Source organism: Acanthaster planci, linkage group LG03, assembly GCF_054643075.1.
Source record: "Acanthaster planci isolate LZ-2023a linkage group LG03, COTS_SCS, whole genome shotgun sequence".
Classification (NCBI taxonomy): domain Eukaryota; kingdom Metazoa; phylum Echinodermata; class Asteroidea; order Valvatida; family Acanthasteridae; genus Acanthaster; species Acanthaster planci.
The window spans coordinates 17365911-17382335 of NC_141779.1; the positions used below are offsets into that span (position 1 = coordinate 17365911).

General features: G+C 40.7%; 1 protein-coding gene across 1 annotated transcript in view; it reads right to left on the reverse strand.

Annotated features, from left to right (window-relative positions):
* LOC110991164 (uncharacterized) overlaps window positions 1-16345 on the reverse strand; it is a 54441-nt gene extending 38096 nt beyond the window's left edge. Inside the window, exons 1-14 of the mRNA XM_087135046.1 lie at window positions 15117-16345; window positions 12413-12618; window positions 11884-12016; window positions 10736-11110; window positions 9962-10039; window positions 9461-9578; window positions 8993-9183; window positions 8545-8694; window positions 7767-7952; window positions 6492-6712; window positions 5664-5787; window positions 4760-4957; window positions 1197-1403; window positions 360-662 (exon numbers count right to left, since the gene is read on the reverse strand). Coding sequence (XP_086991172.1) covers window positions 360-662; window positions 1197-1403; window positions 4760-4957; window positions 5664-5787; window positions 6492-6712; window positions 7767-7952; window positions 8545-8694; window positions 8993-9183; window positions 9461-9578; window positions 9962-10039; window positions 10736-11110; window positions 11884-12016; window positions 12413-12618; window positions 15117-15186 — 2560 coding nt within the window. The 5' untranslated portion in view covers window positions 15187-16345. The remainder of the gene's footprint in view (window positions 1-359; window positions 663-1196; window positions 1404-4759; window positions 4958-5663; window positions 5788-6491; window positions 6713-7766; window positions 7953-8544; window positions 8695-8992; window positions 9184-9460; window positions 9579-9961; window positions 10040-10735; window positions 11111-11883; window positions 12017-12412; window positions 12619-15116) is intronic.
* Window positions 16346-16425: the final 80 nt, after the last annotated feature.

The following is a 16425-nucleotide window of genomic DNA, read 5'->3' on the forward strand; positions in this document are numbered from 1 at the left end:
TTTTCGATGGTGCCAAGTTTATTTAATCATATTTGAAACTTTGCAGGGTGGAGGTGTAAACTAGTAGCATTTCTGGGGACAAGTCAAAAAATATTTTTTCAAAAAGAAAATAGTTTCTGTCAAGAATCGGTGGTTTCGGTTTGATATTTCTCCCTAAAGGTCACCACAACATACTAGACAAAGTGTTTATCCAAAACGATTGGTATTTCTCACAACCTAGATTTTCTCCACATGATGACTCCTCAAACTCTACAAATATCTTCTTGACCTCTCCAGAATCTGTATGGGGGCACTATGGGGACACAGGTCTCATATCAAGCAAGGGTCCATGATGCCCCTGACTATGCCTCTGTACATACCTGTGGAGGCAAAGACTGACTTCGCAGTTCGGTAGGAAGACAACCCGTAGGAGAATGTGTCAATCACAAACTCAAAGAGATACTTGGTGTCCGACATCAGACCTGTCACCTCCACTGAGTTCGCCATCGGATCATCAACATCGATGTACGTGAACTGATCCATGGAAGCAGTGGTGTTGTAGCGTATCTGGTAGCCGCGGAGATCGCAGACTAAAGAGGATACACGCCAGGACAGGAGGATGCTGAATTCGGAGGTTGACTGTCCACGGATGAGGCTTGGGAATGCATCAGTGTACGCGTAGTCTGATAACAAACACATTTTTTCAATGTAATTTAAAACAAAAAGGTTTTATTCACGAATAAATTTTCAGCATAACTTTGAGTCGTATTTAATCAATATTTTGAGAATAATAAATTTCAGTCCAAGTCTGAATGCTGAGGCAAATATCTGTGTACTTCCTTTACAACTTTACCAGTCTGCTCGTCCAAATACATGTTACTTTTATCAAAATATTCAATTAAAATCTCTGTAATTACATTTAATACCTACTGTACAAAACCGTCAGTGTTTGTATACTTGGTGCAGAGGTGAGATTGGAGGGGAAAAATCAATGGAAATAATCACCAGAGGTTTTGAGGAGAACCACAGCAGGACCTTTTGTCCAATATCAACTTTCATGTAGGACCCATGATTTTCCAGGTTTAAAGAGATTGTTTGAAATCCTGAATTAGGAAAAACCTCACGATTATTACCCTGTTGGTGTGAAAAAAAGGAATTCAACAACAGTGCTAGGTAAAAGCAAGAAAAATTGCTCGTTACAAACATCATCATCACACCTTTTTTGGTTGTCTCACACACAAATTTCACAGGGAGGCTGCAGTTCTTATCGTCAAGGAGACCAGAGTCTCCCAGCAGCATCCCACAATCCTCCTCCATACCAGCATCTTCAAAGGAACGATTAGACCACTTGCTGTCGGCCCAGTCAGTGCTAGCCTGGCAGTCAACCCAACTCCACTGCCCTTCAATGGCACGATCATACCATCCTTTGAGTGGAATAAAAATGCAAGAAAAAAAATAGGTGAAAACAGTGCTAAATGTTGGCAATATCCCACTACTGGGACTGACAGCATGCCAAAGCTTCAGCAAATGTAAATGTTCACCATTTTTCCCAAAATTGTAGACTACAGCATAATGATTCAGTTGGGGCTGGAATTTACCCAGTATCCATCAACATTTCCCAGTCTATTTCGAAGATGAATTTGCGCCAGGAAGCTGAAATTAATTTTTTTGGGGGGGGGGGGAATTTTTTTGCCCCGCCCAGCGTGTATTTTAACTGAGCATAGAGTCTTAAAATACACGCCGGGCAGGGAAACAATCCAAAAATCAATTTCCCAGTCTGGCAGAAATTGATAAAGATCTGCACAATGGCACCTGGGGCAACAGGCACGGATATTTCATGTAAGTTAGTACATGTCCAGACACCTGGCTACATTTGGAATAAATTTGATTTAAGTGAACAAGTCCTGTTTAGGCGTACACACAACATAAAACAGGTTTTTCTGTTATGGGCTCCAAACATAATGTTCCTTCAGGGGTAACAAGTGTAAAAATCCTCCTAACTCTAGGGCACCTTGTGCCTATGCTGGTGGAGGTGTAACCTGAAAACACAACACAGATACAGTTTCACATTCTGTTGATTTGTTAGCCACGTTTCTTACATTCCATCAGTGTGCAAAATGTGTCTTTGATGGTGGGGTACCAGTGTGTGCAGGCGTGGCAAACATAGTGCAAACCTCTGCAAAAAAAATTCACATAATGTAGGGTAAACCTGGGCGACTATCAATTTTGCAAAGTCATGGAGACTATTACAAATTAGTCGCGACTATTTAACTAGTCGCGACTATTATGACCCCATGACGTCATATTATGTTAATGATATTCATAGTTAAACATTTTGAGGAGCACCTCTAATTTGAACTGCCAAATTTCCGGCGGACAATCTCTTGCAAAGCTCATGTGGCCTCTCTGGTTTTACTGAAAATCGGCGATTATATATAAATATTCTGAATGGATCAGCTTGACTTTCTCGTTTCAGTTCATTTGCGATGACTGGAGAAAATTGTCAGCTTACTGAACTGAAATAAAAATTTTAATGTTTGGTGCTTCAGATCCCTTAGTACGTACAGTAGGCACACGAATACAATGTACGAATGTACATTTCGCCAAAGATGGACTTGATTTTGGTGATTTTTACTGGGGGCTGGTCAGGCTCTCTGTCAGTATCCCTCTCCTCTCCGGTGTTCTCTTCCTCTGCCATCTGAGTGACTCGACAAGTTATCGTGTCGTGCACCCGACTGACTTCTTCCGCTTTCATCATGGGGAGTGCCTTGAAGCGTGGGTCAAGAAAACTGCACATCTGTAGGTTCTCCTCAACAAATCGGTGATGGTAGATATCGGCCAGTTTTTCAGCCATTGCCGGTTTTACGATTTCCACTGGTTTCGTGTCATCGGCCTCTGCCACCAGACTTGATTCAAGTCTGTACAAACAAGGCAGCAGTCCAGAAACGTTGACATATTCTCCGCTAAAGAATTCTGTCATCTCCTTCATGGGAGTCAGCAGGCCGACCAGTTGTTCGATGGTTTTGAATTCCTCAGCAGAGGGCATCAGTTCCTGCTTCTTCAGTTCCAGAAGCATACTTCATATTGCTTGCTGCTGTTGGATGATGCGTGCCAGCATGTCCAGCGTTGAATTCCACCATGTGTGCACATCTTGCACAAGCTTGCTCTTTGGCAAGTCTAACATCCCCTGTTTTTCTGCTAGCTTGTAGCTGGCCATTGCACTTTTATGTACATATTGTACAAGTTTGCCGCATCTTGCTAGAGTTGTGTGAACCAATCTTGTGTCCAGTCCCGCTCTAACTATCAGGTTCAGGCAATGCCCAAAGCAGGGAAGATGACCCCAGCCAATGTCACGAACTGCTTTCGTTATGTTCGATGCGTTGTCAGTAGTAATAGCTGTCAGTCGTTCCTCTGGCAAACTCAAGTCTTCCAGCATCTTCTGCAGGCTCGAAGAAATACTTTCAGCATCATGGGGTGGGGGACATTCGGTATTCTCAAACGTGAAAGTTTTTAGCTCCCACGATGAGTTTATCGCGTGAATGGTCACGCCAAGAAATTGTGCCATATTCCGGGCTGTCCTGAGGTCTGCTGTCAGGGCAAATGAAGTGGCCTCAGCAACAAGAGGGACCACTGTCGAGACACGGAGGTCTTCATACATCTTGGGAATGATGACGGTCGAGAACGTCTTCCTTGATGGCAGACAGCAAATGGCAGTACCTGCTGTCAAACCTTTCCCACATCCTATGCAGATTAAAAGTCGCCGCGACCGTGGCTCGGTCTCACCACATACTCGCAGTGCTGCCTGTAGTCGTGGCTGCGCACAGAGAATAGTTGCGGTGCAGATTAATAGTCGAGAGTCGTAGGATAATAGTCGCTGCATGCCGACTAGTCGACTACCTCAAAATTGATAGTCGTGACCGCGACTACTCTTTGGTATTGCCGACTTGGCGACTAGTCGTGCACGGGTCCCAGGCTTAATGTAGGGTGCGATGGCGTAGTGTGGACTCGCACATGTCTGCACAATGTTTCCCCTCTCTGAAAAACTGCTTCAGAAGCATTTTGGGGTCAAGGTTATTTGTGGTAAAATGAAGAGGAACAGTCCAGGAAATCATCACCAAAAATCCAGCTTGAAGGAGTTATCCTAGATGGGGAAAAAGGAGCATTTTCTTCAAGTTTCCTTAACCACCAAAGAGCAAAGGAATGTCCACACTTTGTATGTAAAACAGGTAAGTGTTTGCCTCTTGGCCAAGTTAGTGGGCTATATGATATAATAGGCGTGCATTTGAAAGTTTGTGAACAGAAGCCATTTTGCTCATGCCAAACAGTGCATGCTCAAAATGCAGCACATCGGAAGTCATTTGAGAACATCAATACATATGGGCGAGCTCAGCCGTATCAGAGCAGCCGCCTCAAATGTACTGAACATGTTCGCTCTGTCAGGTGATGTCAGGTACATGTACTTTATGCCACACTGACTCACTGTTTGGCACCAGGCACAGGATGAGAGTCGAAATCATGATACCCCCATCCCTGACAGGCATTCTTATTTCATCACCGACTTCATCTTTACTCCTTGGAGAACCAATCCAAAATTGGTCACATCACCTTAGACAGTCTAAACTGAAATCAACAGTGCCTCAAACATATGTCGTTTTAATGGAAACTTCAAAAACAGTTCACGAGTTTCCGCGATACTACTCAACTGGAACAGTTGGCAATCAGTAAACCATCGTCATACTCTAGTATTTCAGCTCCTCAACAAGCCATGTCTTTTACTCACCTACCCACCAGTCACCACTGATGTTAAAGCTCATCTCCTTGATGTATTCAAACTCTGCTTCATCATTGATAACGAGCAGGTCACCATCATCAACGCCAAGGCACTCATCCCTAGCTTCCTCCCAAGAGGCTGGGGCCAAGACAAACTTGTAGCAGGCGCTGCCATTGTTTCCTAGTTCATAGCCCTCTGGGCAAAAAACTGCAGACAGAGTCATTCCAAGAGCACTTAGCATCTCATGTGCACAGCACTTTAAACACACCAACAAAAAGGCTATATGTATCAGCACAGATTAGCAAGCAGCTCTAAACGTTTAGAAATGGAATTTAATTTCCAAACTTGTAGTTGTTTGCTGCTGGCCCCATTCACTTTACAAAATGTTGTTACCCCTGATCAACAGGCTAATGCATTTCTGAAATACTTTTGGGGATGGATACAAAGGTAGCCATTACTATGCACTTTCTTTTAACTACATACACAATTTCCCACAGTACATCCAACAATACAAGTATGGCAGGCATGCTAAATCTGATTACGTTGAAGTCTCGCTCAAACTTTTCACCACAGTAGTTGTGCAGGGATAATATGATTTTAAAAATGGAGGAAGTTTTTGAATGTAATATAAATTTGCGGGTCAATAAATGGGAGCGTGCAATGCAAATTCATTGCAGCAAGGGGTCCTGGTTCCACATGAAAATATAGATTTGTGATGCTCAGTGGAGCAATATAGAGATTCCAGGGACACAGATTTACACAAAACCAAAGTTGTTTTCATTCAGCAAAAAGCATTTGGACACTGGATTCAACCAACTTTACCATACATAAATAAATTTCCTTTTATTGTATAAATTGTTCGGTCTTCACATCTACAGCCCACCCCCTCTTGACCATATCTGCAGTAACTTACACGTTTCTTCATAGCTGACCGAGAATCCCATATCCTGCTTTGATCCATCACTAACAAATCGCAGTGACAAGCCATTGTAGTCACTCAGAACACTGACGCCTTTCATCATGTCCCCAGTCAGTTCCTACAGATGAAACAAAATTATTTAAGGCCTAGTTGATTTTGGAAGTAGTGCAATGCAAAGCGATAAAAAAAACTTGTGCAAATTTTCCTGACTGCCTCTATGTACACAAATACTTTGACTTAATGAGTTGTGAGGTTACATGCTTGAGTTATACAATAACTATGAGCCCCAAGCTTGACCAAGAGAGGGCGTAGCTTCCCTAGCAACTCGGGCCTCCTTGCTGGGAATTGCACTTTGCGGGTTCACAAACATCTATAAAATGCACGCGTTACAGTGGCATCGCTACCAACAAAATGAATACTCCACACCAATATGGCTCTCGTCAATCAATGAAGGGGTGCTTCTGATCAAGGCAGAAACCATCCCCCCCCAAAAAAAAGTGGGGACACTGTTGAAGAGTCCACAACTTGCAATTGGGGCAAATAAAAAATGAATAACAGAAATCTTTGCTGCAGTGCGGTCATGGCCAGGAAAGAAAAGTGTACAATCATGAAGACTCCGGATTTCTCTTAAGACATATTCAGGTTGTATTTCAAATTTATGACAAGAATCCTGATTTCATTTCAAAAGAATTTCCAAATGGGGACAGGTAGAACACCGAGGATCTACTGCTCTCATATTACTAACCTAACTAACACTGCCTTTAGTCTGTAACAAAAAAAGATATTTAATTAGTAATTCTGATACAGATTATTAATGCTTACATAATAAGGTGACCAGCCAGAGTCTTGGGGCTCTACACCACCAATCAGCAGTTTGTCAAAGCCGTACTCAGTCCTCAGATCGTTAACGGTCAAATTGATTCTGTAGCCTCCCCGAACTTGGATGATCCACTGGCAGTCTGCGTTGTTAGGGTAACCAAGTGGGTAACCAGGAGATTGAATGGTTCCCTGCCTGTCAAGCAGGGTTGAGATACCACAGGCATCTGCAATAATGATAGTGTAGAAGTGATTAAGAGGGAGTGACATAATTCAGATGTTTAACTTTGACATCCCTGATGTATACATGCCCAAGAACAAACATGGATTTTCTATCACATCAGTGCATTTTGTAATGGATTGCCACACCTCTCTGTCAGGTTAATTTCAGTGTTGTTAAATTTAAGGACATTCAAAAGGAACCAGAGATTTGTACAACAGTGTTGTATCCGAGACCTCGATGTCCGAGACCAAGACCGAGACCGAGACCAAGACCTACTCTTTCAAGACCAAGACCAGGACTTTGAGACCGAGACTTTTGCAGGTCGAGACTGAGACATCTGAGACCGAGACCAACCATAAACCAATGTTTAGGTTTTACCAAACGGTAAATAGGGACAAACACATGGCAGTACAAAAGAAAATAAAATGAAAACATTAGCATAAACTCACACACACAAATAGGTCAAATATTTATTAAAGAATGTCTCAGTTCTTTTATCAGTGATACTGCTCTACTTTTACCCTGGTCTGGTCATTTTCAACCCAAGTGTCCCAAATGATATGATGTGAACATCAAGACAAAAATCCTTGGACTGTTTTTTTGTAGGCAAAATACTGAAAAATAAATATCCAAAAAAGCAAAGGTAATTTTGCCTTTTGCAACCGCGTGCATGCGTGGTAGCTAGATGCGCATTTTGTTATGGTCTCGACTGGTCTCGAGGGGGAGACCCGAGACTATGGCATCTGAGACCAAGACCGAGACCAGCGCTTTTGAGACCAAGACCGGCCCTCCCAAGACCGAGACTTTGACAGGGCAAGACCGAGACCAAGACTGCAAAAAAGGTCTCGAGACTGTCTCTACATCACTGATACACAGCATAGATACAGATAATATAAAGATATATCTAGATAGAATAGATATTTAATTTTCAACTAGAACATGACAGAAAAAAATCACTGAAAACACTTGTGTGTCCAACAAACGCATGCAGTCCAACGGTGTCATGGGTCCAAGCTGTAGTTTTTCTCTGGTCATACCAGTCCCTCTATTGTCCTTACCATCAGCGAATGTAATGCTGAATCCTTCCCCAGCTTGGGTCCCGTTCAGGGTGAAAACAACCCACACAGTGTCCGCAATCGTGTAGAACTTTCCCCCATCCACATTTCCTGACATCACTTTGACCCTAGTCTTTGGATCAGCAGGATTGTCCCCCGTGCCAATCTCCACCATGTCGTAGATATCTTCTGCGATTTGATCATTCACAAGGACAGGCGCAGTTAAGTTTATTGAAAAGAGAGAAATCCATTGCGAAATACAGAGTCAGACCAAAAGTTTCCAACTTAAATATTTTGCACTTTGAAAAAATCACCAACGCCAGAGACTCGGTTCTACAAGGGGTGTAACCAGAGAGAAACTCAATTCTTGCCATTGCTTACAAAGAGCAAAACTCCCAAATTTTGCTATTTGTTCATTAGACATGTTCAAATTTGGGGTAGAAACCCTGTGGATCCAAGTTACTGATTCTTACATTCACAAAATTCTTTAAAACAATGAACTATGGAAAATCCATAGTTTTTACTGTGGGTTGCTTTACTTTTCCAGTTGCTGTTGAAAGTGACATCAATGTCAATTACAGATAAGCCAATTCCGCAAATTTTTTTCAAAATAATTCACTGAAATGTTTTGATGGTGAAAAGAAGGAAAAGAATATCATGGGCTAAGTATTATTCTAAATTCGAAACAGTTATAAAGAAATCCATTTTTTAGAAAATTGCTCAATGTTCTTTGCATTACAGGTAATTCTAATTTTTTTGACAAGCCACCAGTGTGATTTACCCATTTTGAATCTGGTCACATTTCCACTGATGAAATGGCCTGGCCTGCCACGAATGATCCACCTGCACTGCATCATGGGTAAGACCATTCCATCTACTGCCACAATGAAACTAGGGTGGGTTTCATTAATGTAGAATTCGCCTCCACATTCTACAAGACATAAAAAAAACAGTTTTGGTGCAGCTAGGTACATACGTGTGTTTTTTTACAAAAAGGGGCCAAGGTACAAAGAGATTTCTGGCTCCCAACCCTCTCAACACACACCGCTGAAGGACACAGTGGCTACTACATTCAACACGGAAGCTCAACCAGGAGCACTTTTTTATTCAGGACCTTGAGATGGAAACTAGGCAAGAATTCCTCTGCAGTATAACTAGCAAGACGATCAAAAATTCTCCAAGAAATTATCAGTTCAGTAAAAGAGAGGCTCATAAAAAACAACACCTACCAGTTGTAATGGGTTGATCAAAATTTATCTGAAATCCTTGATCAGAGACAGAGGCATCACTGCGGAATCGCAGCCAGACGGCATCAGACTCAAGCATGAAGGGGCCACTGGGACCGTTCCCAGTCAGACTGACGAAGCGGGAGGATTGGTCCATGGGGTCTAATCCATTACCAACTTCCAAAACATCAAAACTGTGAAAAAATTGTCGAAAAGTTAAGCAGAAAAGAAGCACTTGGAGGCCACTAAGTACCAATGGGCACCTTCTAATGAATGCATCCATGTCTTCTCAAAATAAACAAGGAAATGCACGACAACAGTATGGCAACTTGCATATTTACGTCTGTAACACAAAAACTAAATGGACGTATGAGGAAGCAACATTGTTTCTTATACTTCCCAGAATACTTCAGGTACCTCTAACATGGCGGCAAGATGCTGTTTTCAGAAATGTAAAATTCTCCAACATACCCATTTTCAAGACTGAAGAGATTTGGACTCATTCTAATTCTCAGGCCAGCAACTCCAGATACTCTCCAGGTGCACAGTGAGTTGTTGGCATAGTTGGTCAGTTGTACAGAAATGGATCCTGCCAATACAGGTAATGATGAACAGGTAAAAAGCTTCAATCCTCCAAAGTTCAATTTAAAATCACACCACAACCATATTAACCCTGCAATTCTGCTGTTAGGATTAACAACTGTTAGAATTAAAGAACAAATGCTCTAAGTCAAAATGTCAGCCATGTTGTAAAAATGGACTTTATTTCCGTTTTAGGAACAGGGTGCCAAAGGTATGGAACGCCACAAATTTAACTAACCTTCCTCTCCAAATGACTGAGCATCCACATGTATATTAGCTGTGAATGGGCACGCATCACCACTGTGTATTTTAAATGAATCCATGCTACAAAGTCAAAGAGATGGCATTGGTCACTGCAGTGTTGACAGGTACTCGTGAAATTCAACTCACCAGATTCAGGAATGTTAACACTATCCCCGCACGTGACGTTATCAGGCACTGCTGTCAAGTTTTTAACATCAGGGAAGTCTGTAAAAAAAGAAAAGCCTCAAAATTATTAGTCTCTTATCCATGAATTTGGTCATTTAACTATTTTTGAATGTTTTAAATTTCTCTGTATTTTCTACTTATCAATCAGAATTAAAACTTGACCAATAACACATTTAGAATTACATGTATAAGCTTTACAAATATTCTTGCAACTTCAAAACAAATGCTGCACAAGTAAATAATTTCTGCATATGAATTTTTAAAATTAAAATACAAAATTTCAGATGCAAATTGTGAGCTTCTGGCGTTAGAAAGCTGCTCTGTTGGATCCCAAAGCAAAATCCCATCATACAATCAAAACATTGCTAAACAGAGTCAATACAAAAATCCTAAGCAAATAATTTCACTTTCTTCCACGCTGATTCTCCTCTTAAAAGGCCAGTATGAAATTGTTGAAACTGTTTAATGCAAAATAGCGACATTTCTATGAATGTAAATATTACGTTTTGTTTCAAATTTTCTGTTCACTTGCAATAGCTTATACACTTTACTTTGTTTCATGAAAGAATTCAACTTGTAATGTATACCTATTAACCCACAAATAAATTAGTTCCAGATCTTGTTTAAGCATTCAGTTTTTAGCTGCCACCCTCATATTTATTTCCTTTACTTTGAATCCTCTGAATGATATGAAAATAAACAGTAAAACTATAGCAGTGCCCACTATGAGCTTACCAAGTGATGTCTCATACAGCATGACAGAGAACCCACGCCCGACAACAGAGTAGTCACTCTCAAATAACATCCACATCTCATTGTTCTCTGACAGCATGGATTGAAACCGGCTCCCTCTCCCGGAGACCCTTCTCATCCTGGTGGCAAACCGCTGCCCAGGATCCACCCCGTTGCCCATCTCCAGGAAGTCGAAACCTTCCTCCGTATCCAGATCCATAATTTCGGCCCAGATCCTGGTGTTGGGGGCTGAGGTGAAGGTGTAGAAGTAGAAGGCGAAGTCACCGTAGGATTGTGGGTAATCCAGAGAGCGAATCACAGTTGGTCTGCCAGGTGAGAGAGTGTAGGGCACCACACGTGTCTTTGGAGTCGGGAGAACTGGACCGAAAATAACACTGACAACTATTATTTCAAAGCATCTGCTTATGTGGAAGTTTAACACAGCAATGACAAAATATTATACGAGAGGCACTTGAGCAAAACTACTGCCATACCCAAGGCTCACCCATGACGACACACCTGTTAAGATTTCAAGGCTAGTATGCATGGGTGTTGTGAGGAGGCATGGGGGTCTGGCCTACTGACAAACATTTTAAAATAAAAAAACAGGGAATTAAAAAAAAACGAGAATCACCAATCTGCTCGAAAACACCCCAAAAGTGAACTTCCTTCCATCGCTAACAGTTTGTAGGTTTCCTATAAATAATGCCCCCCTCATAAAATGGAAAAGCCCATGCCAGAGGGGAAATGCCTTTGCTCTCATGTATTATAAAAAGTCAAATGAAATACCAAGTTTTCGTAAACTGTGAATACTGTTGATTTTTTGCATGTTGTTTTTAGACAGGTCCTCTTCCTTTGCAACAGGTAACCTTACTCCAACCGCAAAATGCTTCTACAGAGCTTCTACATTGTGCAGACCTGGGCATGTCCTTGGGATGCCTTCACCACCCGCATTGTGTGGCATGCTTGCCAATGTTCAGATGTTGTTGTGCATACTTATGATAGCTAGGCCCAATTCATGTGAACCAAAACCTGCATACATTGAGTCCCTTAACTGGAGCCCTAGTTAAAACCCAGCAGCCCTGCCTGGAGGTAATACGTTAACCATCGGCTTCCAACTGAAGATCACGGAGAATACAACTCTGGCTTACCTCTGTCTGATTCTGTGTAGTAAACAAGAAAGCCTGTCCTGTTGTCTACATTGTAGCTCTCCGATGTGAAATTGAGCTGCAGCGTGTTTTCATAGCTATAGTAGTTTTTGGGTAGCCTCCCTCCTCGTAAAATCTGAATGATGAAAGTTAATATTTGTTAATAACAAAACAAAACAGTTCTGTTTAGTTAATATTTGCTCTAGATGGCACTGGGCAGGGATTGGGTTGGATATGGTAAGTTAGATGGGGGCAGGCAAGTTGGTTGGGCCAGTTGGATTGGGAAAGGTTGGGTTGGGTTGTGGTGGGGTCAAGGTGGTTGGGGTCAGAGGTTCATGTCAGGTTGCCATAGGTAGGAGGGGGAAGTGTGATCAGCTAGGGTTCACTTGGGTTGAATTGGTTCGTATCAGCGATGCTGGGTCGAGTTGAATTCAGCCAGGTCGAGTTAGAATGGGCTGACTGCATTATATCAGATTGGGTTGGGCTGAGTATACAGGTGTAACATAAAAGAAATTGACTCAGGAAAACTCACCAAAGGATCAGGCTTGCTAGGCTCAGTGATCATAAGAACATCATCATCCCCGAGATCGAAGCCATCAAACTTCAGAGAGATGATCTGACCCTGGCTGACGGTGATGTTAATCAGTTGACAGTCATACTCTTGAGGGTAAGGATCTGGATAGTCTGGGGTGGACACATTGCCCAATGGACCAGACAGATCCAAAGGTGCAAAACATGCTGAAGAAAAGTACAAATGAAGACAGGAAAGGATAAGTGTATGCCAACACCACGTAGGGAGTACATTGTATCTGGGATTGCTCATAGTGAATACAGTACTGAACGGAACTATATATATTAAAAAAAAGTTGGACAAGCTGACTTGGTAAGTCAGACTAAAATTTGAAAGTAACTCATTGCACCTTTTTTAGAGTTTACTTTAAAACTTGCCTAATACCTCTTCTGAAACTAATACACTGTGAACACATATATTGCATAAATACACCTAATTTCAAATTAAATTCTAAATTTATAAGCGACTAAATGGTGTTCTTTTCTCATTTTTAATGTTTTTTTTTTCCAGCAAAGACTAAGCTCCTGATTTACCCTTTGCTACTCCAGTTGTGTGCAACACCAATTAAATATTGTACTATGAGAAAAACGCTTTAAAATTACAATACAAATATTTCCTGAAAGTGGAAAATTACTTTTGAAAGAACATGCATGCCTATGCCTAGTAAATGGAATTGGTGATTTGATTTCCATCCTTTAGAACGTTGGTAAAAATGCCACCAATTTTGTAAGGATTAAACGTTATCATAAATTAAATATCGATTAACAAATGCTGTCATGGATTAATTTGATTCAGTAACTATGACGAGTTGTGAAATAAACAACCAAAAATAACCAGATGATGTCGGGACATTATCAGAGATTGGGACCCCTTGAGGATTAAAGATAAGACCAGGTCAAAGATCAGAGAGTTGTGAAATTATTGCAATACAATAATCCAAGGAGACACCATATCTGCAGTGGCACACAGACACTCGTTCTTAAGTTTAACGCACACACACACATGGTCAGAGAGGCATGTAATGTATGGGTAACACCTTCCGGCAAGAGTCGTGCCACACAGTACTGGATTCTATATCTGGTTGTAAAAAAATTTCGGTCTATGTAATTTTCAGATGATTTCTCTTTGGATACAACTCGTTTCATTTAAAAGAATAGGTTTTCATGACCATTGCAAACCAAGGGCGAAATCCTTGAGATCATATGAAAATAAATTCTACTTGATCTCTTTCTCTTTTATGGGTTCTGGATAAATGTATTGTGTTTTCATTTGTTACATTTCTTGGACAGAGGGGGGTTTTCATTTGTTTTGAACAAACAGATAACTATACAAAGCTATTAAGGGTAACTGTCCATTGAAGAATGATGGTAAGGCAACTATTGAAAATACAAATTTGTCTAAAGATGCATTTTCAGCTGTAACGATGAAGGAAAACACCATTTTAATAATAAACAGATTCATGAACCACGCAATTGAAGAAACCATTACTGAATGAACACACCCATCTCTTAAGGTCTGTGTTCCCCTATCCAAAACTTAAAGAAACTGACCAGACTGATTGGAACTTTGACTCAACCCAATGAGAGCACGAGTGTCACCCAACCGATGTCAGTTTCACAGAGCAGTTAAGCACAGAAAATGTTTGCTTAGAGAAAAACAGGTTACCATCGGAAATATCAGGTAAATTATAATCATTAATACTTCAGACAATCTCCTATTCAACAACGTGCAACATGACCGTGTATTAACATTTGATAATGCCCCCTGAGAAGTGGTAGCATCCACTGCGTACATCACACGCTGGCTCCTGGATACGAGACAGTTCAATTGATTCTGATTGGTCAAGAGTCTGTGTGCACGTGGCTTTCCACGTGCATACCAAGTGCAGACAAGGAGATTCTTTTGGACAATTTGCACAAGGAATATAAAATAAAATGGACGGGGATGTTCGGGAAAATTCAGTAAATTCTAGAGCAAAATCGGTGGAAATTCATCATATATCAACTTCTTTTGACTCTTTGGGTATTTATGAATGGGAATAAATATGTGCTTAGCCGGTCTTAAACGTTAAGGCCGGCTGAGGAGACTGAAAGCTGATAATGCCCTGGCCTGCAGCTCAAGCATTATTCTCATGCTTTCTCCTGACCCAGTCTAAAGTGCACATTTAAGACCAGCCAAGCACATATTTATTCCATTGACACTTCTCGGTTTTTACCATAGGGTGAAAACTTAGCTTTTATTAAATCATCCTGAAATTATTGGCGTAGGTTTAAAAAGAATACCAGAACAATTTAAATGGAAGGCTACATGAAATAATTTAATATACTACAAGCATATCGTTAAAATTACTGTTACTGACAAAAGTGTCCAGCTTTCAAGACGGTTTCTTTTCCAGCTTCAATAGATATCAATTACAAATGTGTTGCAACACTGTTTAATCTTCAGACGTGTCAGAATTACTTTCTCCATCACTTTAAACCTGTGCCTTACAATACACTGACACTATACATTATATTCATGAGAAAACCATTTTCTAGTAATCTTTCATAATCACACAACTTGGAAAGTGCAACTTTGTAATGTTAGTTCCACTCTGCCACCGTCAAAGGTGCAACATTCGTGTAATAGCAAAAAAGTTTTAGAAGTGAAATTGGTTGATAGTTACCTGTGATAGATGGTGTTCCAATACAGAGTACAAGCAAAAAACAAAAGCAGGGAAGCAGCAGCTGTCCCATGACAACAGCTAACCTGATGGTACCAATCACTCCAACTCCACAAGTGCCGACAATCGCACACTACACCAGAATCACAAAGTCAAATCAAGACCCTTAAAAATAGAGCAGGTCCAAAACTTCAGCTTACATCACACAAAGCAAATAAAAAGAACGGGAGAATCAATCATGGTTTGTGTGTGAGCAAGCCAATGATTGGTGGACAGTAATCACATGTCATTTGAGAACTTCCTGGTTGTGGTATTTGCAGTTAATCACAAACTTAATCCCTGGAGACAAAAACTGTAACGCAAAACTTGTTATCTGATAGGAGTTTATGACACGATAACAGTGCTCAACATTTGGGGCAGCACAAACACGCAAGTACACGGACAGTAGTCTTCACCTAGCGGACTCAGCATGACCCAACAATAAAAGGAAATTGAATAGTTGTTTGAAAAATTGATACCTGAGTTGGTAATTCATTCTAAGGGAAAAAAAGTCAACATATTTGTTTTACTTGAGGAATAGGCTTTTTAAAAAAAATGATCAAGAAGTTTCTTAATCTGCAAGAGTTACACAGTTGAACCTCATTAATAAGAGGTCTTTCGGACTTGGCAAATTACCTTTTTATAATAGGAACCTTGCATTGCCAGGAATGAAAACAATGAAAACCAAAGATTGGGACCTGAAAATATCCTTGTTATAAGCAGAGTCTTGTATTAACAGTGCCCTTAGTAACAAGATTTGACTGTACATCAAACAAGGAAACACAACAGCTCCCCATTTACTTACAATAAGTGGCAGTGGTGTGCATTAACACAAAAACTGTGCTCATATCCCAAAAGCTCAAGTGAATGGGGGAAGGTTGCCCACTACTTTACTTTCCAGATGATTGCACGACAATATCTTGACGTGCAATGATTCTTTTATCACATCTCAGATAGCTCCACAAAAAAAAACAGAAATTGAAAATAACAACCTTAATTACTAGGCTACACAACCTGCATAATAATCTTAAATAACCTCCCACCTTTTGCAATTATGCCTCTTATTGGACCATAAAAATGAGGTACCTCTTAAATTTGGTTATTCTGACGAGCCGGAAAACAAAAATTAACTCTGTCTTACCTTTTCTGCTGCATCAGGGCAAGCCTGCAGTAAATGTTTCAAGCTTCCTAAGCATATGCGATTTTGGACAGAAAAAAACAATGCATTTACAACACCTCCTTAAGAATGGAAAGGGTTGAAATTCCACACTTG